General features: G+C 42.9%; 2 protein-coding genes across 2 annotated transcripts; one reads left to right on the forward strand and one right to left on the reverse strand.

The window, feature by feature from the left end:
- Window positions 1–239: 239 nt before the first annotated feature.
- Window positions 240–8,949, reverse strand: LOC124053050 (guanine nucleotide-binding protein subunit alpha-13-like). The gene is made up of 5 exons (XM_046377991.1): window positions 8,526–8,949; window positions 7,611–7,837; window positions 4,450–4,500; window positions 3,261–3,461; window positions 240–2,758 (listed from the first exon to the last, which is right to left on the reverse strand). The coding sequence occupies exons 1-5, from the start codon at window positions 8,806–8,808 to the stop codon at window positions 2,387–2,389; spliced, it is 1,134 nt and encodes a 377-aa protein (XP_046233947.1). The 5' UTR covers window positions 8,809–8,949; the 3' UTR covers window positions 240–2,386.
- Window positions 8,950–9,257: 308 nt separating this feature from the next.
- rgs9b (regulator of G protein signaling 9b) lies at window positions 9,258–23,561 on the forward strand. The gene is made up of 19 exons (XM_046377985.1): window positions 9,258–9,945; window positions 11,591–11,687; window positions 12,544–12,594; window positions 12,831–12,937; window positions 13,915–13,966; window positions 14,048–14,106; window positions 14,186–14,262; window positions 14,347–14,428; window positions 15,508–15,570; window positions 16,271–16,300; window positions 16,459–16,520; window positions 17,235–17,348; window positions 17,477–17,592; window positions 17,780–17,867; window positions 18,290–18,428; window positions 18,523–18,605; window positions 18,909–19,026; window positions 20,659–21,062; window positions 21,706–23,561. Exons 1-19 carry the CDS (start codon window positions 9,877–9,879, stop codon window positions 21,866–21,868), a joined length of 1,974 nt encoding a protein of 657 aa, XP_046233941.1. The 5' UTR covers window positions 9,258–9,876; the 3' UTR covers window positions 21,869–23,561.
- Window positions 23,562–23,967: the final 406 nt, after the last annotated feature.

Below are 23,967 nucleotides of genomic sequence, written 5' to 3' on the forward strand. Positions count from 1 at the left end.
TAAGTAGGATAGGAACCATAACTGACTTTTAATCTTACAGAAGCAACCAAAACAAACAAACAAACAAACAACACCATTTGAATGTGTGTCCAAAATCTGTTTGTGTAATGTAACTATGCAAATCATTGTTAATTTTGTAATTGTTTAATATGTCTTTGCATATCCACAAAATGTATTTCTTTTTATTGGGGGTTGGGGTTACATACTTAACATACTATGATAAAAAGAGAAGAGCCTACTTTCATTAGAAAAATGTATTTTATTGATAGGGTTAGAGTGGCATGAGAATGGAATGAATTTCAAAAAGATGAAAAAAAAATTACACAAACACATACATCTACATCAAAAGGTCATCTTCATTGGAAAAAGCAGTGATTTGAAACACATTCAGCATGGGAGGGAAAAAATATGCCATTTCTACAACCATTTACATATGTGGAGATAAACCTGAATATTATTTACATGGCAACAGATTACAGTATATACAAAGCCAGGACAAAAGCAAAAACTGAAAGCAAACTGAAGCTCACAGGAGCTTTGTTTTTTTGGAGACAAACTGCACACCGTCTGTGTGAACAGTCCCAACAAAGAACAGGGTGATTTGGCAGAAACACAGATTTAAACAGTGCCTGGAAGTTGTCCTCTAACAAAGATTGGCCCCTACATAATACAGTCGCAGACAAATGTATTCAACTGCAGTAGCTTTTTGTTTTAAACTACATTTTTTTTCCTACAAATTCAAAATATATATCTTAAAACGGGACCTCTAAACTGGACAAGACTGCAATTTCAGAGACGCCTGGAGTCACAACTCAGTTCCAGCATGGATATTCTCACATGACAGGTTACACCTGACCATAACAATGGGTTGGTTACAGTATAGTCAGACAATCTGGAGCAAATCTCTGTACATCTATAAAAAGACATTCATCATTCAGGCAAAAAAGGGAGGTCTGACCCTTAACAAGGCATCTAATCTGATGAAAACAAACAGAGGAGGGGGGGTCTGGGTTAAAAGGTCAGGGGCCAAAGCCACGAGGATACAGTACCTGACACCGCCCAGCTAACTGTACTGAGGCCTGTACTGAGTCTCACTGCTCTGCCACCCAGATTCAGAATATTCAGTTAGTTCACCAACAATGACATCAGCATTAATGCTGGTTTTGATTCAACCCTGAGAAAACAGTGGACTGCATGTTCACTTGCTGGCACAACTAACAGCCTCATGTGCCAATGAAGGTAACACAACAAAACAAACAGGACAACCTGCATGAAAACTTGCATCTTAATTATCTGTTTAAGGCAGCTAAGACTGACTTTAATTCTATAGAAACACACAGGTACAAATGCAGGATTTAAACAGTGATTAGGTCTCCTTAAGACTCCTTAATTATATGGAAAGGCATTGTGGGTCCAGTCTTGCAGATGTGCCCTTTTCTATGATTTCTGCACAGACAAGGTGCCAGTGCTGGAGCCATTTTTCACATCAGATCCTCCAGCTGTTGTGATCTCTTTCACCATCAATGAACTGGTCCTTGTACCGGCAAAACTGGCTCTGTGCCGGCACGTTCAACCTGCTCGACCTCGAACCAAGAAAGAGTGACGACAGGCACGGGAAGAGAGAGAGAGGAACGGCGCTGCAATATGAGAGATCATAAGAACTGTACAGTCTCCAGATGGTCAGCAAGTTGACAAACCCTTCCATAAACTACAGGGGCTTTGAAACAACGCTCACAAAGCAGCACTGGAGTACAACAGAAAGAATGGAGTGACTTTGGACTAAATGAATTCAGTGCTCGGACACATACTGGTGAATTAACTCTGGCACAGATAAAACTTGAGGCATTTTATTGCAAACTCTGTTATTGGCTTACAAGGTTTTTTTTTTTTAAACTTATTTCACCATGCCTGGATTTTTTTTTGCTCAGAAAGTTGTAAGTCTGGTTTAGAGACCATATGCCCGGTCTGTAAAATGTTTTGTGTTGTGTTTTGTTTCTACAGCCAGGCACTGGCATTGGCGCCAGCACCGACACCTTGTGAGTCGAAAAGCCCCTGAGTCTTGTGCTGTAAGGCAGTGCTCAGGCCAGAGGCCAGAGTCCCCAAGACAAAGCAGCAAAGATTAGACGTTATTCACCATCCATACTTCCTGCTAGTCTTTCTTTACACTCAGACAGCCTGTCCTACTGACTCGTTCCCCTACCAAACCCTGATCTAACAAGAAGGCCAACTCGACAAACAGGAGAGTAAAAACTAATATAAAAACGGCTGAAGAAGAATGCTGACAACTATCGGATTCTTCTGAGGGTGGTCTCTCCCAAGTCCTTGTCAGGAACTAGGGGGTGGTTTGTCCCCGTTCAGGTCCTCTACTTTCACAGGTTGACAGGGGTCATTGGAGCATAAGCTGTTTGAGGTTGTCATGGAGGATGGTGTCCTTGACGTCCCGGAACACCAGCCTGATGTTCTCAGTGTTGATGGCTGTGGTGAAGTGGTGGTACAGGGGCTTCACGGTGGCATCGCGTCTCTTGGCTCGGAAGCACTCCACCATGAACGCCTGGACGTCCAGCAGGCTGTGCTCCGGCCCGGTGTACTCAGGAAAGTAGTCCTTGAGCGGAACGCTCTTCACCTTCTCCTCCAGCAGGTCCGTCTTGTTCAGGAAGAGGATGATGGAAACGTTGATGAACACGCGGTTGTTGACGATGGTCTCGAAGATGTTGAGCGATTCACGCAGCCGGTTGGTCAGCCTGTCCTCCATCAGCACCTGTCACAGACAATGTTGTTTATATTGTACTAGATGCAATTCAAGCTGTGATAAAAGCAAACATAGCTGAAGACTGGAATTAGTGAAGCCCCGGCAATTAGCACCACCTCTACTTCAAAGGCCTTTTAATTCTGCATGGTACATCCTGTCTGTTCCAGTTCCATTATGTGTATTCATTCCAAATTATTTGGTCGAGGATATTCAGCTTGGCATGCAACTTTTTTGTGATTCTGTCCTCCCTCTGAACTAAGCGTGAGTTCCAACAGGAAACCTTTGCAAAAACTGAGAAAAACGTTTCTGTCCGACAATCTCCACATGCTGCGATACAAACCACAACAACTCGACAGAACAAGAGTGAGCATATAGGCACAGCAACGGCGACTTATCAAAAAGTCACCCAACATTATCTGCTAAAACAAACAGATTAATGTGCCACTTATGAAGCTCTCACAAGTGCGTACGCTCGCTTGTGCGCGAGAGGAAACGGCCTGCGTGTCCTCACCTGGTCGTATTCGGAGGAGGAGACGAGGAAGAGGATGGAAGTGACCGAGTCGAAGCACTCGAACCAGCGCCTCCGCTCCGACCGCTGCCCTCCCACATCCACCATCTTGAACGGGACGTTCTTGATCTCAAAGTCATACTCGTGGATGCCCTTGGTGGGTTTACGGGCAAGCAGGATGTCCTGTTGAGTGGGGAGATAATTCTGAAGGAGAGACGGAGACACAAAGTGAACGAATGTCTACATGTGCAGAAAATGAATATGATTAAAAAATACAATTTGTCAAGAATCATAAAGCAGAAACTGAGGTTATACATGAAGAAAGAAAACGAACATACCAACAAAAAAATATGACAGCCGCAAGCTTGTTTCGTATGGAATTAGTCGGATTACAATCAGGAGATCTGTATTTACCAAAATATTACCCCCCGTGCAAATAATACCTAATCCTTTATTTATGCTATAAAGGTGGATATTCGGCTAAAGAAATACATGATTACAGCTAATGCTTATCTTGTTTTTGTCCAATATGGGTAATATTACATTTTATCCAGGCACATCTAATGCAAGTTTTGTTGGCATGTATGCTAACATACTGTTTTAATGTGGCCTTTATGCTTTAATGCTTACACTGTAAGGCAGCTGTAATATTAATGTTTATAAATGTATTTGCCAACAACTCCTGAGAGCAAACATAAATGGAGGCCAGTGTATAAATCCAATTCATAGACCGCATGCACACCTCCAGAATTTAATAGGTGCATTGATAATGTATTGGGCAGTTATTTGGGGAAACCAAAGACAACGTTCTTCTCTGGTAGAAACTGCACTCATATGCATAGGCGGTTTCTGCAGGTTTCACACAGGATGCTTCACGGCCAAACTGAGCAAAGGATGAAAGCAATATGGGATGGTAAGGCCCAAAATTACTGATTGTTATGTTGAATATTTTCAGTAGGATAGGTAAAGACATGTAACAATAACTCCTAGTGATATGACTGAAGTTTTGGCTTGAATCAAATGCCTCTTATGCCACAACGAGCTTCCTTACTACTGTAGCCAGCTGTAGTGGCAGTGTTTGCAAGTTGTTGTTGCTTGTCAGCTAACCTTTAACTGTCCAGACATGTTTCAGTATGAACTATAACATGTACATGTCTGATTAGAACAATCAGTGCAGGCAGAAACAACTCACCGGCTCGCCAAGCTTATCCAGATTATCCAAGAAATACTTCACTGACTCACCCTGCGACAGGACAGAGGAGGAATTTCTGTTAATTCTATACAATTTTTCTATTCAGACATTTTAAGCACAAACAATATAACTTCAGCAGCACACTTTTGCCAACTGCCATTATTGCACTCAACAAAATGCAGCAGACGAGACAAAAATTTTCGCTGCCACACACGCACACACACACACAGTTTTTTTCTCTTCTAAAACTGCTCTGGGTAGCTGAGGCAGGATGTACAATATTCTGTACTGCAGTACACACGTGTTTGTACGTGTGTCTTTGATGTATACAGAAATGTGGCTTGTTCTGCGCCTGTGCCTGCGTCTAGGGGAGTTTTTTTCTAGGCCGGTCTTGACGCTGTTCGTGTGCAATTAGTGCAAGCCCAGACATGAGGGTGCCAAGACTGAGATGCATTCCTTTATCTGTGTGTGTGTGTGTGTGTGTGTGTGTCCTGTACTCAACATAAAGCCAAAACTGACTGCAAAAAGGCAAAACTGATTTCCCTGTGACCCTCAGTGTCTCTACTGCAACACAGCTCACCTTTAACTGAGGGATATTTTGCATCTCTTTTGCATTCATGACACAATAAACCAAAACCTGTGCAATAAAATGTCAACGTTTTCTGTAGTAGTGATCGTTTGGGTTGTATTTCTGAGTGACAGAGTCACAGTCCATCCATTTCGCTGCAATGTATGCTTCTGTACTTACCTTTTGATCTTTAAAAAAAACTAACCTGACCTGAAAAACCTCTGCGTGTGCGCACGTGGGAAGTGTGTGCAAGGCTAAGATTACACAAGGGAGGGGTAGAGTGGTGTGGCACTAAAGGCAAAGAAAGGAGAGCTACCTTTTCGATGTAGCTCATTCTAATTCTGGCTTTGCTCGAGAAAAGGAGCTCAAATCGCTTTTGAAATCATATAAAAAAAAAAAAAAAAAAAAAAAAAAAAAAAACACCCCAAAAAACAGTCAGATTAAAAAAAAAGAAAAAAAAGGATAAGAGGAAAGAGAAGAGCAATCACTCTGTTCATGAAAAAGCATGATGACGCCTGCAGTTAGTCGAAGTGTGCTGAAAAAGCAAAACTGAAACATAACATTACATAACGACATCTGCATGTCATTTGAACTGCAGACACACTGCGCCTAACACTTAGGAAGATCTACTGGTTTTTTTGTGACTAATTATTAGTATCTGTAGCTACTCTTATTAAAAAAGATTTCAAGTGAGCAGAGAGAGAGAGAGAGAGAGAGAGAAGTATTTATGGATGATCTTAAAGGCTGAGCGTGAACTTTGCACCACACGAGGGGAGAGGAGCCATGTTTTTCATGATAATTGCAAGCTAGCCTGATTGTGGTTTGTGATGCAAATGCGAAGAGGGCACAGTCAAAACACAGTGGGCTGCATCTGCTGCCAGAAAAACAAATTAGTCCTCCTTGACAAGAGCGGGAAAATCTGAAACAGCTTTCAAACAGCAGCTCTTCAGCTGCCTTGTTTCTATTGGAGTGGGAGGTCTCGTGTTTTCCATTTAGGTTTATCGATTAGTTTAGTTTTTAGTTTTTTTGGTTGACTGTTCTGTCATTTGGTCCATATAAACTCATGAAATTGTTGGAAAGCGACTCTAGCGAAGCCTGAACTGTGAAATGTTTGGTAGTTTTGCCTGATAAATGACTAAAATAGTTACTGACTGATTTTCTGTTTCATTAATTATTAAACTAGTTCTTTCAGCTGTTCAGCAGTCTGTATGTACATGTAGTCCTGAGTCTGTGCTTACAATGACTGTAAATAAAGAATAAAACTTTAAAGCATCTTTTCTGAAATGTCACATAATTTTCTCTTCCACTTACTTACCCCCGAACCTAAAGATATTTAAATTATATTGATATAAAACAAGAGACAACCACCATCTCTATTAATGTTCTCTTGATAGACTTAGAGATTAATGAACAAACTTCCTATACTAATATAAATTATCATCATTAGAAGTTATGTTTACTGAGCAACAACCGTGAGAACTGATTTTCATTTTTGAAACAAAAATGCACTCAAACAAGGTTTCTAAAACGTAGAGATTTTCTGCCTTTCTTGTTTCTTACGAGAATGACTTGAATATTTTGTGGCACTGCATTACGGATGCTACAAAACGAGTGAAGTGAAGGTGACAGATTGTACTGTGAGAACTTCTATGAGGCATCCGTCATACAGATATTTATGCAAAGAGTTGTTAGCTGCAGCCCAACATGCACACAGAAAGTGTGTGTCCTTGTACTTGTGTAACTTGAGGTGTGAATGTTTGTGTGCCAGTAACGCTGAGTGGAGAGCTCTGTCTGTAAGCATAAAGCTGTTTAACTACAGATCAACATTCCAGCTCCGATCACTCTTATTCCCCTTTCTGTCTGCACAACCAGCTCACGCCGACAAGCTGAGTGCGTGTGTGTGTGTGTGTGTGTGTGTGTGTGTGTGTGAGACAGAGGCTAACAAAACGCCATTGAGAACAGTCCAGCCTTATGCAACTGACAGAAACATTTTAATTCATTGCTTTTGTCTCATTACTGAAAGTAACTTGGAGAAGTGCGTCCCTCTCTTCTCAGAGGGGGCTCCTCAACTGCTGGACAATGTATAGCGTTCGTCACATGACCTGACAGCTGGCAGCTTGCATTTAACAAATACAAGACAGCACAGGCTGTAACTTTAAACAAAATCAGAGCAGGTTGTGAAAGCGATACCACACATACAAAAAAGTCCCAGTAAGGACGTGTCAACGTGCTCTTGTCCACAGCTGTTATTGTGGGGTAAACGTCAGTGTATTAAAACGTGTGCGCTGACAGCCCAGACACGGGGAGCAGGGAGAGGTATAAACAGGAAGCCGACTGAATCACATGTCTGACCACTCAAGAGAGAGTAAGTAAGAGATACAGGGAGAGAGGAAAGGGAGGATGAATTAAGAAGTGAACCAGTTTCACTTTCTATTTCAACTGCCGTTTCATTTCAACTCTTGAAAAAATCCCAATTTGAAACACCAGAACTCTTTCTCTGATAGAAGCTTGTGTACCAGAGCCACATGTGTTCTGGTACAAAAACTGTGCCATCATTATCTTTCAGTAAAGCTGTGTGTGTGCATCCACCTACCAGCTGAAACTCTCTGCGGCGATCATAGGCGTTCTGTATGCCCAAGTCTTCCCACAGAGCCTTGATGGCCGGCAGGTACTGCAGGAAGACCGACGTCTCCAGCTGCCCGCTGGCCATCTTGGCCGACCGGGTGTCGAAGGCCATCAGGCTGTCCCCGTGCGGCTGGTTGTCCTGGTCACCCCACGGGATGTGCAGCTTCTCCCGGGCGTCCACCAACACACGCATACCTGGAGAGGAAGTGCAAAGATTGGAGCACGACATCTTAAATCCAGCAAGCCTGGTGTGAATGAAACCCACAGTGAAAGAGAGAGCATCCTAAGAGCAATCCTACTATTTCTATAAGAGAATTGGACACACGTAGCAACACCTGCAAATGGTGACAATGAATATTTTTGAATACATTTGTGAAGCTTATAATATTATATATGACATTTCCAATTCTTTGAGAGGCATTATTGAAACGGTGGCTTTTTAAGTTGCTGTTTACACACTAAAGTATATTTTACGTTGTACTCCCTTTACATACAAAGAGCGGACAAACAGGATCACCTTACATTATGCCCTGGTGCGTTCACCCTCCACAAAGCTACATCCATTGGTTAGCTGTTGAGCAACAAAACCTGCCCATGGCCATTTGAAACTGCTAGCGAGTAGCTAATGGCTGTGATACAAATTCAAAACGTTCAATATCTAGCGGCTACACGGCCACGAACTCTTTAACAGGGAGCCTGAACAGAAACACGGTTGATATGGGTGTGCCGACAGCAGATGCAGACTGTTTATGTATGTCCTTTCACCCAGCCCAGCGCAGCTAAACAGATGTGGAAACTTTCCCATCCATTTTAAACGCCTTTCCGTCGCGGCCAGGCGGCTTATTTCTTCTGCTAATGTACCTGCCGTCAGCAGCGAGGTTACCTTTGATAACATTGCTGTAAATTGTGGCTCTGAAGTCCTCTCGGGCTTGCTGGTCGAAGTCCTGGCCGTGGATGATCCGCATTTGTTTGAGGAAAGTCGACTTGCCGCTCTCGCCAGCGCCTAGCAGCAGGATCTTCACAAGCCGTTTCACGTATGTTTTCTCCCGGGAGAGACATCTGTCGATCTCTTTGGACTTTCGGAGCTGTTCCACCTCGCCGTTGTTCAACAGACAGACGGGTAGACAAACTTTTAACACGGATCTGGTCGGCAGGAAATCCGCCATGTTCGCACAAACTTCATCGATGCTAATTTGATGCGCGTTCGTGGAGCGCAGGCACGGGACCAAGCCCCTTCCCTAAACTCAGGAAGTAGTGTTGCTGGCTGTTTACCATCAATCTTAAGTGTGATCTGAAATGTGCTTCTTGTTGACTCGCACAAACATAACATTTTATCCTGATCTAAATGTGTCTTGAAACACACAAATATAACTGTATGACGTTCATACAGGAACATGTCAAGTGAGGAATGAATATAGTTAGCTAAACTTGCTAATTATCAGTCTTAACGGTCTTCACGATGTAGTTACACAATTAACAACTAAAAGACGTGGCTTCAGAAACATATAAAAGTAAATGTAAACACTCAGCACTGTTTTTAACTGTCAAAACAATGTAAAAAGTGATGAATTAACGCAAATAAATCTGTTAACCGCTTTGATGATACCATGTCGCCCTCTGCTGGTTCAGTTCGGCAATTGTGTAACTGCTTGCCTGATAGAACAAGCTCCGCTCTGATTGGCTGATTCCCTACTTGCTTTAGGTATGCTACCTTAACAGACTGTTGGAAATATGAGAATTTCTTCGTGAACGCATTTCGAAAAATCAAAAAATGGCAAAGCCTCCATTTTCTGTGAGTAGACCTTTTTATGAGTCTTTGAGGATATTAATGGGGCATTAATGATCACATAACCGCTGTTAATATTTGATGAACCAAGTTCATTTCATTTTTATTATTTTAGACTTTTCGGTATATTTCCCTGTCGTTGACTGATTTAGTTCCTTTGCATGATTTGTTTTTATTGCATAATCGAAGTGCCACAAAACAAATTAATTATAACGTTAATTTGAGCGCAAAGAAAGAGAATCTAACAGAATAATTCATAATTTCCAACCTTCGAAACGAGACCTTATGGGGAACACTTGAATGCAGCATCAATATCTATCATTGCACTTCCCTCCCAACATCCCCACACGACACGGGGCTCACAGGCGACAGTAACATTGTGTGTGTGTGTGTGTGTGTGTGTGTGTGTGAGAGAGAGAGAGAGAGAAAGTAAAAAACATCAGACACCATGACCATTAGAAACACTATCCGGGACCATGGACAGAGGTATCGACCACGAATGGCTTGTCTCAAGAAGGTAGGCTATCCTTGTGCATCAGACCTGGTCATTACATCCTTGCTCAGGCTTGTAGGTTATACCTGCAGACGCACCTATAGATCAGTGCGCTTACATGAATTCACCAACGCAATGCTTGGGCTGTATTGCTCTGTCGTAACCTCATAAACCTGAACTGTAATGACATTTGCTCTTGTAAACTGCGTTAGCCTCTAAAACTGTCTTATTCTCCTCGGGTCATCAGAGGATTCCTGGTTTCGTGATGCTTTTGGAAAGCAACAAACCTCGCAGATAGCATTTTGACTTCAGAAAAGGCAACAAAACACGTAACAAATGTGCCATGCATGGAAATTGGGATTTTAGTCACCCAACTGACTAGAACTGGTTGAAAAAATCAGATGAACCAAGCATTGAGAAATGTAACATGTAACAGAATAACAAGACCTCGTGTCAACTTGGTGTCAGTGTGCACCCTCTCTAAATGCACTAAATATTAAATTGTGTTTTGTTACGCTTTGTTGCAACCTTTTCACAGTGATAAGGTCATTCAGTTTAATAAGCATTAAGCCTGGATCAGTAGCAGTGCCTCCATCTACACCAACCATTCGCTGGAGAGAAGTTAATCCAGGCACTGTGTACTGGAAAACAACAGCCCGATCCATCGATTCATCATCTCACACATCAAATTCATTCACCTCAGGAGTTTCGGGAGCTAAATATTTATCTCAGTGAAACAACATTTGGTAAATGTGAAAAATAAAAATGTGCAGGAAATAATCAAAACAAAACACCTTTCATTAGAAAACTATTCAGAGTCTATTGATCCAACACTGACAACGTCCTGCTGTCTGAGGGAATCCGCACAGAGAGCTCATTTCCAGGGGAACTTTATGTTTTGGCCCATGAAAGCCCACTTTGGTCCGGCTCAGCCTGGGGCTTATAGCCTCTCCAGGATGACTTCAAAGCACCAAGCCACTTCAAACAGGCCTGGGAGTCAGCTGCTTTCACACACACACACAAACACAAACACATGCACTGAATTCAAGTATGGTAAGATTTTGCTTTCTCATACACACACACACACACACCTGAGCTGTGGGATCCATGGAATCAGATGATATGATAACTAAAAAAACAAAAACACTGTTTACCGGGCAGTGACTCACTGCAAACCTCCCACACAAGCCAAACAAAAGCCGTGACATCAGGACGTGAGGCAGACCTTCAGTCTCACCTCTCGCCATGTTTAAATGCAGTGTTAAGTTTCACTGTAATGCAGTTTTTGGACTAAAGAGCAGAATGAGAGAGTTGGCTAAGCACAGTCGCTAAACAAGCCAGTGTCTGTCTGAATAGGAAGTAATTATTGCAAGCTTTGATAGGGAGCCTTAATATCCCACAGGGACAATTAGCCTCAGAGTTTTCAGATCTGTCAGGGGCGATTAGATGCCGTTCTTACAATTTTCTTTCATTAGAAGTTTTGGAGCAGATTTCATTCATAAAATCCAACCAACCCGCTTTTGTCATCCACGAATTATGTGCTGCCCTTACTGTCCCTGACAACATGTTGTCAGATCACTTTCTCGGCGTGGTGACCTCTGCCCCCAACCTCATTCGACATTAGTTGTCATGGTAACCTCTTCTCACACCTTCTGGTATTCCTCTGCAGGCGGAGAAGGTGATGCTGGAGATGCAGGACCCCAAAACAGGAGTGAAATCACAGCCTCAGAGACTGGTTATCACAACAATACCACACGCTATTACTGGTAAAAAGGAGACACACACACACACACACACACACACACATTGATGAATGCACATATACAGCAGTACACACTTGATGTTATTCAGCAGCTGGGGCTGAGTGATTGTGCCTGCATAGTCTCACTGGAGGATACCAGAGCTCGGGGCTCAAACTCGAGAGCTACAGATTTAATCTCCATGACAACCCCTGCGGTCTTGGAGTCAGAGAGAGGGAAAAAAGTAGGAGGTGAAGGAGGAGGAGGAGGATGATGATGATGATGATGATTGAGCGGGCGAGAGGAAAAGACCAAGTAACAGAGACAGAAGCAAGAGCAAAACAAGAGGCAGCGAGGAGGAGGAGAATAGAGGAAACCTAGACTTGTACGTCATTTGCAAGCTTTGAGTCCGGGCAGGTTGAAACAGCTGAAATGCTTCTTCCTCGCCTCTTCTTTCCTTTCCTCTTCTCTCCTGTTCTTTCTCATCTTTTCCTTTAACAGTTTCCTCTTGCCTCCTTACCTTTCCGTTCTTTATCTGTCCTCTGCTTTTCTTTTTTCATGCCCCTTGTCAGCTCTTCTCTCTTCTCCTTTCCTTTCACTTCCTCTCCTTTCCTCCTTGTTTCCTGCTGTGCTTCCTTCACAGACCGTCCAACCCTCTCCCCCTCCCCCTCTTTCTCTTCCACCTCCTCTTCCCCTCACCTTCTGTCTGTCTCCTCACCTTAGCTGCGGAGGCTGGCAGGCTATCGACACAGTCAGTCGTGGTGTAGCACAGAGCGGTCTGGCATTTACAGGCACACGCCCACCAACACTTTTTCTTGTGGTTCGCTGTCAGAGTTGCTTTTGTCATATTTTGTTACCTCCGACTTCCATGTTGTCTCCTCAGGTGAAGACATAATTGCGTGGATAGCGGAGAGGTTCCAAATAGATGCACAAGGTGAGAGATGAGTCGGCTGATGCTGTATGTGCCTGACACACGGGTCAGGTTTTTTGTTAGAATTGTTAAAAATCGCCTTTATGATGTTATCATGTAAAGTCTTACTGTATGTCCTTTCAAGTGGTTAGAATTAGCCATGAACCCTCCTTTGAAGTGAATATCCGCAGTAATGCCACAGTTATATACATTACACATATTTATATTCCCGTTTGTGTCTCGCCGCCTGTCGTCTTCAGAGGCGAAGAATTTCAGCTCTATGCTGGTGGCGTTAGGATACATCTACCCTCTGCAGGACCACAAACGCTTAGTGATCAAGCCTGACGCATCCCTCTATCGCTTCCAGGTAAACGCACTCCGGCCAATTTCAGTTTTTAAGCGATAGCGACACTGTGTCCATGACGGACGGGCAACAGTTGGTGGCAGTAACACACACACACACACACACACAAAATGTAGGAATGTGCCAGCAAAGTCATTAAAGAAGAGGGCTGCAAGTAAACAGTGCGTGATTCAAAATGTTATTAATGTAAAAAAAAAACAAAACAAAATAACTTTTCTCGGGTCTTATGAGGGAGGAGACGCACTTTGAGTAACACCAAATGTAAACACAACTGTCGTTTGTTTAAAAGAAAACAGACCAAACACTGCAATTTATGACGAGAGGGATGAGCCTTTCCCCACTGTGTCTAAAACCCAGTTTAAACTTCTGTTGTAAAATTGTTCATATGCTGGCTTACTTATTTCAGTACACTTTTTAATACGTTTTAATCCATGCACAGTTTTTACTTTTTTCTTACATGCAGTGTACGTTTTCATCACTCAGATTTGGATGTCAGTGAAAGCACCCTTTAAGAGTGTTTTATTTAACTGAGCGTTAAACAGTTCAGATTTTCTGAAGCGGGTTAACATGAGGAACTGGTCCGCGGTCCAGTATATTCCCTACAACACACGGAGGTCTACATGCCCCCAGTTTGGAGAGGCAGCCGGGAGACGGGTAGAGGAAGCTAAGCAATGTACTGCTGCGTATGGGAGTAACAGGAAAATGCATTTTAGCCACCTCAGAAAGGCCTGCGTAAAACAAAATCAATATCATATCAGCCGTAGGGCCAGTAGCTCCACAGCTAACTGGGTTAATGGTAGCTATAGTTACAGCCAGACACATGTACAGCAAAGATTATGGTGAGCAGCTGCAGGAAAATCACTCACTGCTGCTTTTGTGATGTAAACCCTCTAAATGGTCAGCTTTTGGTTTCCTGAGTAATGATAAATTCACTTATTGTTGGCTCTGTCCTATAACAAACAAATCCAACTCTTTTCCAGACGCCGTATTTCTGGCCCACACAGCAGTGGCCTGTTGAAGACACAGATTATGGTGAGTGTGACTGGGGTTTTTGTGCACATTTTATGTCACGTCTCAACTCCGTTAACGCTCCTTTCCGTTCCGTTATTGCAGCAATCTATCTGGCGAAAAGAAACATACGAAAGAAAGGCGTCCTGGAGCTGCATGAGCAGGTGAGAGCGAGACCGAGAGCTCCGTGAGTAATTCATTTTGCTTGCTGGCGCTCACTGAGGTGTTATTTTATGTCCTCAGGAGCAGTATAACCGCCTTCACAAGTGGATGAATCATAAATGGGATTTCATTGTGATGCAAGCTAAAGAGCAGTACAGGTTGGTGCGTAAGGATGTCAGAGACTCGAGTTTGAGATCAAGGAGGTGTTACGATTCTTCGTGTTTGGCGTGTGTGATTTTTAGGGCCGCGAAGGAGAGGAAGAAACCGGATCGTGTGGTGTTCGAGTGCCAGGAGAGAGCCTACTGGGTGGTTCACAGACCTCCGGTGAGAATACGCACGCACAGATAGTTACCAGCCTGCTGCACACACAGGATACAGCTCCATGTAGACACCAGCAGACCGCCAGCAGACAGTGAACTCTGAAAATAAATTGCACTCCACCTCTATACTTCCCAGGGTATCTAATTATCTCTACCCATGATGCCTCATTACTGCTACATGTCCAGTCAGAGGAAAAGGGCACGTCTGATTAATATTTCACACTGCGTAGGAGAATGTGATGCAGTAGTTTGCACTTTGTGTTTGCGCTATCGCGAATATGAGTTTTTCGTGAGGCTGGATTATTTAGCAGGTCCAGCGTCCCCGAGAGACCGAGGTTCACCACGTGTCATTTTTGCGGTTTGCGGTAATTTAATTTTAAGTATAAAAGTGAAAAGTAAAGTTTAAAATTTGTTTGGGAACGCATTTCACTAAAATAAACAGAAGCTGACTCGATAAGGGCCTTACTGCAGGTCCTGCTTTATCCACATAATCTTGAGACTCAATATGTTGTCGTAGTCCTGAATAAATTTGTCTTTTATCAAACCATCTCAAACTAAATGATACACAGCGAATCTGGGGCCAGACAGTCCTGTAGCTTCGACACCGTGAGCTAACTGGTCATCGCAGACCAGTTAAAGCTGTAGCCGACAAGGTTGCTCAGGAATTTCATTTATGTGAGGAAGGTTGTGTTATTTCTTGTTTAAAGTTCACATAGTCTCACTTTAAAGTTAACAGGAAACACAAAGAGTCCATAATATGCATATTTCCCAATATATAAATATTAATATGCCCATAAGAAGAAATTTAGCTGTTTACTACTCCACTTTCTGTTGTTTACACTTTTTTGAGATGCAGTATCAGAAAAGGACCATTTCTATAACTTTGGTTGCTCAGGGTAACAAAACAAAAAGTAAAGCACACATGCTGTTTGTATTTTGCTGGCTCTGTTGGAAACAAACAGGTTAGTGTAATTTGATGAATTACACTAAATCACGTTACACGTCACCTGTGACTGGCCTGTTGTTCTGCTATCATTAATGACAAATTTTTTCTTGTTGATACGTGTGTGTGTGTGTGTGTAGCCTGGCACAGTGAGCGCCATGGACTATGGACTGGATCGCCGTACTGATCCTAATGCAGACGAGGTAGCAGGTGAGTCTGCGTGACTCGTATGAGCATAATCAGTCAGCTTATATCGAGTAAGAGGCTTTAGTGCATGAATCGAGCTGCAGTCAAGTCTTCTGTCTTCCCTTTTCTTTTTCCCGTCTGTCGTTTCTGATGATCTAACTTATCTTTTACTACAGTTAATCTCTTCTCCTCTTCTTCTTCTTCTGTTTTCTCTTCTGCAGGCATTTCCCTTGGCTCTTTTTTCGTACTCAGACTTTTAAACTGGTCACCTGCACGCACACACACACACACACACACACACACACACACACACACACACACACACACACACATATCTGAATCAGGTATGGTCACAGGAAATGAAAAGCTTCCATTACAGCAGGTCAAGAATGTTAAAGATAAACTAAAGATTTACACTGAAAATATGTAAAATATATCAGTTTTTCAGATCAAAAGATCTGCGCAGTGTTTCAAAGAAAGACGACTGAATGTGCAAAATATTGACCAAAGAGTGTGCAAACGTTCACAGAGTTAAGAATACGTGCAAGAAAGATTTGCCAATCTGACAATGTCATCGGAGTGCAAGTCGGCTGGGCACTCATCCAAAATGTCAAGGTCTTAAACTCACAGTGATCACAAACACCAACAGCAGATTTTTTTTTGGGATGTGATATACAAATCTGTCATGCAACGTTTAATTTATTTTATCTTCCACAGGCGAAAACACCGGACTTCTACGAGAGAATCGTGAGTGAGATTTTATTGTCCACGCTTTCCTTGACTTTTTTCCTCCGATTTTGCTTCATGCAAAGCAACAGTCATGGTAACCGCTCGCAGTGATCCACACGGACACATCTGATTTCCTGACATTTTAATAGCTGTCGTCTCTCTTCTGCCTCCTGCAGATGATCTTTACTCAGCAGTCCATCATGAGGCCCAGAGTGAAGTCATCTGTGTCCATTGGCGCGTAAGCGAGTCCATCATATTCCCAGTGTGCTTATATATGATAAACCAGTCACCTTAGATTGGCTGCATCAAATGGTGTATCTTATTTTATTTTTATTGTATCAGCCTGATAGCATGTGACGAACAATTGGCAAACTGTATTAGAAAATTAAAGAGTCACCAAGGCTGTAAAATCCTCAGAATGCGATTGCAGAGCCGTGCAGGCGGAGCTGGCAGGTCATAGTCAGGACAGTCTGTGGTCCCCCCTGCTGAGGTGCCGTTTGATGGCAGTGGGCACAAATGAGCACCTGAAGTGCTCCGTTTTACATCTGGGTGGGATGATCCGGTGGCTGAACGAGCTGCCCATCTGCCACGGCTCGTCGTAGAGAGGGTGAGAGGGGTCATCCGGGAGGGCTTTGATCTCGTCCTTCATCCTCCATCGCCTGCAGGCTGTTCAGCTCCGGCCCCACCACAGAGGTGGCCTTCCTCACCAGCTCGTTCAGTACTGACGCTGTACAGCGTGGGTACACTGTTTTCATTGGAATGACACCACACACAAAGTATGTTTGACACACTGAGTGCCAGTCAAACTGAACCCAAACCTCCTCCAAACTTCATTGGGAGTGTAAATCATTTCATTAGAAGTAATACGAGGGGACAGCAGTTTCTCTTGTCTGACATCTTGAAGCTCTTTTCTGACAGTAAAACAGCGAATTTGTTTTCCTTGTTCTTGCAGAATAGTGAAGTATTGTGCCACCTACAGCAGCCACGATCCTTTCCTCTCCAAGTGTCTTCCCAGCAACCCCTGGCTCACTGATGATGTCACGTACTGGACCTTGAACATGCCCAAGTGAGTCAGCCAAGACTGACACGTTATTTATGTTGTCCTTGCTGAGATTTCTCTGAATTTTGGAGTATAATGTGAAATAATTGATGGATTTTGATGAATTTCTTCCTCTGTGTGTGTGTGTGCAACAGTGTGGAAATACCAACTAAAATGCGTGTGGAGAGGTGGACGTTCAGCTTCGGAGAGCTGCTCTCAGACCCTCGAGGACGAAACGATTTCAGACTCTTCCTGAAGAAAGAATTCAGCGGTATGATGGCGGTTGTTTTCACTAGCTCACTTGCAAAAAATAAACAAGTAAAAGTGTTTGTTGTTGCAGACTTGCTGCTTTGTAGATTCGTTTTTTGGTCGCACAATGTTCAACCATCAGAAGGAGCCAAGAATAGTGACGTGTCTGCGTTCTCTTTTCTATTATTTTCTATTCTGAACCATCTTAGGCGAGAACTTGGCATTCTGGGAGAGTTGTGAAGATCTGAAGTGGGGCACTGCTGCGACGATGAGAGAGAAAGCGGAGCAGATCTACAAGTAATGTCCTGATTTATTCTCTGTGTAGAATAAATTAGCCATCTGTGATGAATGCTGACAGCAGCAGAGATCGGAGGCAGAAACGGCTGATTAGTAATGAGGTGAACCACGGAGAAATAAAATTTATAATCAATAAAGTTTCAAGCAGAAGTAGTGGAAAAAAATCTTTGGTCGTTTGCTTGTATATTCTCTCAGACTGATTAATCTACAACAAAGCGTACAAATCTTTTGTAAATTATTAATTTGTAAGCTAATTTGATGTCATATATGTGCATGGAGTAAAAATGATCTCCTTCTGAAATGTAGTGGAATATGAAGGAGGCAGAAGGCAGCATGAAAAGATCATGAGCAGAAGTACCTCAAATTTGTACTTGAGTAAATGTACTACGTATGCATTCCACCACTAATTGAAATGTTGCCAGGACGTTCCTGGCACGCGGTGCACCGCGCTGGATCAACATCGACGGAAATACGATGGAAGTCACAGTGAAAGGCCTGAAACACCCGCACAGATACGTCCTGGACGCAGCCCAAACTCACATCTACATGCTCATGAAGAAGGTCAGTGAACGCATCAGCAGGTGGGCTCAAACACAAGATAATGGTGACGATTTAATCCCTACAACTCTGCATTCCGTTTGTGTATATTTTGCAGGACTCATACGGCCGATACCTGAAATCTCCGGTGTTTAAGGACACGCTGAAGAAGGCCATTTGTCCCGAGGAGCACAAGTTCTCGTAAGGGACATCTTTTAATCTGGACATTTTTATAATCATTTCATGGCACTTTTTCACTCCAACTTTTATTTACTGCTGGTACTGGTAGAAAAGCACAGAAGTTAAAGCACATCAGCACCAGAAAATCACAAAAATTTGTGTTCTCATCTTTCTGGCTGATAATCATGTCCATCTACCAAACTCTCCAATAGTTAATTTTCACCTCGTCTTCCCGTTCCTTCTCTCCTCTTTGCTCTCCCCTTCTCTCCTTTTCAAATACCTTGCTGTTTTCTCTCTCCTTCCTCTTTATTTGTGGCCTTGCAGCGATGCCCAGTTGGAGCAGAATGCAAAGAACAGGCGGCCCAGTCTCAGTCCCATCATCCTCCGGCAGATGGAGCAGGAGCAGAAGGCCAAGATGGCCGCCACTGTTGACATCACGCAGGTCATGAGCAAACTCAGCCAACAGGGCAAGGAGGTGCCTCGTCCTCCTCCTCCTCCGCCGCCGACTACTAAAAAAAAATGAACACAAACAGGAGTTTTATCCACCAATTTCTCAGGATTGGTGTTTATCCATTTTATTTTATTGGAGTATTTAGTGGAGTGATTTAAATAGAGCCTGTAGTTTATTTGGTACTGTTTAAATTTGAGTGTTTTTATATTTATTTTGTTTAGTTTAATGCAAGATGTGTCACTCGCAGTGATGAACCCTCAGATGATTTCAATCTCCATGTAGCTTTATAGCATCTTTCAGCTTATTGTTTTGGTTTTACAACCTGCACCTTTGCTTCTTTGGTTCGCTCTCGCTGCTCTTGTAATGTCAGCGTGAACGTTCAAACTGTACAACACCTGCTCAGCACCAAACAGCAGACACACAAAGTGGGCAATTAGTTGCTGAATATAATGGAGCATTTAGTACCCGAAAAGCCAGATAAGTACAAGAAAATATATTTCAAAAAAGAAAAACAGGGATTACGAAAGAAGTTGACGGCCAGTGTTAAATGTGCACGTAGAAATGTAAAGAGCAAACTAATAGGAGGCTATTTTAAAGGGTCACTTCACCTAACTTGCAAAAACTTGCGAAACATTTTCCCATTTACCTGTCGTGATATTTAGACCTGCACATATTCTGCTTTTAAACACCACTGAGACATACTAAATTACACACGTGTCATGTTCAGAAGTGACTTCAGGCGTCTGTTACCATCTGTTACGTTTCTGTCCATACAGGCTGTTGTTACTGTCACGTTGTTTCTCATGATACACGTGTCCATCTTCACTCATAGGCTGTATGTGTGTCAGTATCACTGCACTGCATTGTGTGTCTTCTTTGTCATCAGTCACAATCTAATAAAAACACCCACAGACCACCTCATGTTTATCCATTTGTCTTGTTGTCTTTGTTGTCTTTGTTGTCATTCATTCATTGTTTTGATGCTGTTTGGTTGTCGTGCTGCTCGTTCATCTGGACTTTCCTCAGTCTGTCAGCCTGTTTGAATCTCAGTGAGGCCAAGAAACTGTCTTTTCTTTCTGTCTTTCTTTCAAAACATCTGCCTTTCAAAATACATGAGTCCTACTTTGATAACCGTAAACTGAAGCAGTCAGAAAATGAGTATCATGACTAACATGTCTTGATGAATTTGAATTTGTAACAGAAATGTATTGTTAGTGAAGGAGTTGATGCCAAGCGTGAGAATTTATGTGACTAAATGCCTCTTATGCTTATTATATTTTAAATTATGAGGCGTTTTAGTACATTAGAGCCAGCATTTGGGTACAGTTAAGTCTGAGCTGCCACTATTAATCCAAATCAACATATATACCCACAAGTAAAGCACTTTTAACTGCACAGTGAGTTTACTTTTGATAGCCTGCTTTAGTAATGATAATATGTAAATTATGTTTTGAATGCAGAACTTTTACTTCTATTTTCACACTTTTACATAAGATTCTATAACAGGCCACATTTTATATCAATGTCTCGTGAACCATCTGCTAAACATTTTTGGAAATACGTCTGGGGCGAATCCCCCTCTGGTGCCCTCTGACTTGTGTCTGTTGCCCTTTGACCCCACAGCTGTGCCGCTTCACCACCCCCGTCCCCCACCTCGCTGTCTACACTGGCATCTCTGACTTCCCCTCTGCCAACGCCTCCCCCTCCATGCCTTTCCTGGCCCACACGCCGGCTTGTCCGTCCCCCATCAGCGTGGCCTTGGACAGCACATCTGCCTCTGAGCGGCGACTGGAGGCCGGGGAAGGAGAAGGCGAGTCGAACCCCACGGGTCGGGCCACAGGAGGTGGAAACGCGTCCAAGTCTCGCATGGCTCTGTCCCTGCGTCGTCTGCTGAAGCGCGGCTGCACGCCCTCCACCATGTTCGCCAGCTTGTCGCCCAAATGCCACTCGACTCCAGGGACAAGTAGCCGCATCCAGCCCATCACCCCGGATCAGCCCAGTCAGGCTCCACCCAGACGGATTGCCAAGTGAGTGTGAGACAGAAACAGGCACACATACGTGAAGAAGTACTCAGATATTTAAACAAAAGTAGCAATACCACAATACCACTTAAAGTACAAAACTGGGACCCAATATGCAGAATGGCCCATTTCAGAACAGTATATGACTATTGGATTACAGGTTAATGATGTTTTTATTATTTATCTGCTATACTCCAATGAAGTCCCCAAATTTTACTATAATCCAGCATATATGTGCTTTAACAACAATGAATGAGAATAAAATAAATGGTGATGTCACTCTGTGTGCTGAGAGAGGGACTGTTTGCCAACAAATTAGCCTGAATAATAACTTTATAAGGTGATTGAACTGCAGTATGTCAGTGTTTTGTCTTGAACTTGTTTCAGTGAACACACTTTAAATGTGATGATTTTATTTAACTCATCCAATAACATTTTGTCCTCTTCAAACAGGGAAGTTTGTACAAAAGGACTAGAAATTCTATAGTTTGTTTACTGTGAAACAGCCATGAATTATAAGCTCAAAGTTGTCACTTTAACCTCATTTTTACATTTCAAACCCAGCGTTTTGGAGTAAAGCTGACACGACACAACACAATATGGAAATCAGACATGTGTGTCACCAGTTCCTCTCTGCCATCTTGCCCAGTTTTTTCCAGATTAAAGTGGATATTCCTCCAGAGTGCCGCATCTACCCCATAGAGTCCGAGGACGAGGACGAGGAGAGCAGGGCCACCTCCCGGGGTGGAGTGGGAGCCAAAGAGATCATCTGCCCCTGGGAGAGCCTCACTCCACACAACGGCATGGGCTAATAGGCTGCGTTCACAAAAGTGTATAAAAAAAGATGGGCTTTCTACATCTGTGTCAGTCTGAACCAGCTGATTTTTTTCCCCTTGTTCTGACAGAGATAAAAGATCTCCCACAGAGCATAAAGGGGTGAAATCTTATCCACCCTGTGATAACGTGGCCGCATTCTCACCACCAGGCCACAGTCTACAACATAAATACCAAACAACACAGTCAGTCTGGGACACTTTAAAGATGGCTGTTGGTCTGCAGTAGACTGAGCATCAGTTTACTGCGTCCGTGGTTTAACTTCTTAAAGCAAGCTCAAGTTTTGAGTGTCAAACACCGGCCGCCTGTAGGAATGTTTCACGTCCGCTGCTGCATAATCCTCAGTACTCTAAAAACCATCACAGTTTCTCCAAAATATGGCTAAATCGCAGTGTTTTTCCACAGCTGGTTACCTTTGTTACAACACAGGATTTTAGAAATAACTAATGTCAGGAGTCCTAATTCTTTTAGTGCATCCCCTCTCTTGTAAGAAATGCCAGGAAAGGTTGTAAAACCGTCTGATTATTTTATTTCTTTCACATCCAGGTATATAATCCTGGTAAAGAAAACCCCGTCGTGGGTAATTTGTATGTACTTTTTTTCATGTGAACTCCTCCTCGGGTTGTTAAAACCCCAAATCTCTTAGTCAGAATACTGAGGACACTGCACTTGTGCATATCTGGTGTGTGGAACAAACCTACAAGAAGTATTTGATACTCAAAACAGTTCAGTGGAGTATTCCTTTAAAGTACAGCCTTACTGACGCCAACCCTTACAGATGTGAGCTCCAGCTGAGCCAGCTGTTTACGTTGGGTGTTTAGTTTTGTGGGGCCCGCCGCTCCACTCGAGGACAACAGGGTGTACGAACTTCTGAGAGCTTTCGACGCTTCAGCTGTAGCTTTCACATATAAACCTCAGTGTGTGTTTACTAATGAACAGTAGCTCTGAACAGCAGCAGCCTTATCCGCCTTCACACACCTGAAAAACTTGTGTTGTTATTTTTTCTGGTGGCCTCAGAAGTTTCTACAAAGCAGGCATGTACGCAGACACCGATAACCAAAAGTATAAGTGAAAAGAAAAGCAGAAACTAAAGAATTTTGCTCATTAAAAACTCATGATCATCATGTCATCATATAAAAGGTTTGCATCCCCGAGAGAGCAATAAGCTAAAGCAGACAAACGCGATTGGACTGTGCACATGCCTGCTAAAAATACAGATAATGTGTTTATATATTTATTAAATAACGATCAGTTTTCTGAAGTAGAGAAGTGTTCTTGTGCTGCTGAATAGACTTAGATGCCTCATCCCCTGTTTACTTACCTCTTGCACACATTACGTGAAACGAGTGAGAGTGATAGATGCAGTTCAGGTGAAATGAGGGCACACGAGCAGTTTGTTTACGTGAGGGTCAGGTAATAGTTTTGTATTCCACTCCTCTGCTGTTTTGTACACTCTGTGTAGCGGTCGTATGCTGAACACTAACTCCCCCCTCCTCTGAGCGAGGTGTTAATATTTTTCTCTCACGTCTCTCTGTTGGCGAGGGCGGTACAATGTGAATTAGCTGTCCGAATGTATTATCTTTATCATGTTTACAGATGCAAGAATGTGAAAAATACCTTAAATGGGTTGTATTTGATTTGTACATTCCATGGCTTGTGTCAAGTGCCTCAATAAATGACTGTCTTAACGAAAGGTTTCAGCTTCTTATGAGACACAAAAGACAGATTTTATCACGTATCTGAACATGTATGTAGTTTTGGTTTTATTTGTCTTTGAGCTCTCTGCCTCCGAGCAGAATTTTGTTGGATTATTTCTGAAAACCATTCACAACGAGGCCTTTCGGAGGGACAAGGACACCAATCAGCTACAACATTAAAACCACTGACAGGCGAAGTGAATAACAATCATCTGTTTACAATGCAATCTGATGCGGGGAGGAAACCTTGGGTCCAATCATGTGGATGTTCTTTGACACACACCAAACACTTACACAACGCAGACCAAATGCACCAAAAATACCTCACAAATGGGACCAGGACCACAGCAAAGGATGGCAGACTCTCCAGATCCCAACCT

Source organism: Scatophagus argus, chromosome 21 (genome assembly GCF_020382885.2).
Source record: "Scatophagus argus isolate fScaArg1 chromosome 21, fScaArg1.pri, whole genome shotgun sequence".
Taxonomy (NCBI): domain Eukaryota; kingdom Metazoa; phylum Chordata; class Actinopteri; family Scatophagidae; genus Scatophagus; species Scatophagus argus.

Excerpts from the sequence above, each read along its gene's own strand:
- LOC124053050 (XM_046377991.1), bottom strand. The coding sequence starts at position 8,808 with ATGGCGGATTTCCTGCCGACCAGATCCGTGTTAAAAGTTTGTCTACCC. Across the intron at positions 7,838-8,525 it reads TTACAGCAATGTTATCAAAG|GTATGCGTGTGTTGGTGGAC; the intron begins GTAACCTCGCTG and ends CTTCCTCTCCAG. Across the intron at positions 3,462-4,449 it reads TGGATAAGCTTGGCGAGCCG|AATTATCTCCCCACTCAACA; the intron begins GTGAGTTGTTTC and ends TCTCTCCTTCAG.
- rgs9b (XM_046377985.1), top strand. The coding sequence starts at position 9,877 with ATGACCATTAGAAACACTATCCGGGACCATGGACAGAGGTATCGACCA. Across the intron at positions 18,429-18,522 it reads TCTACATGCTCATGAAGAAG|GACTCATACGGCCGATACCT; the intron begins GTCAGTGAACGC and ends TATATTTTGCAG. Across the intron at positions 18,606-18,908 it reads CCCGAGGAGCACAAGTTCTC|CGATGCCCAGTTGGAGCAGA; the intron begins GTAAGGGACATC and ends GTGGCCTTGCAG.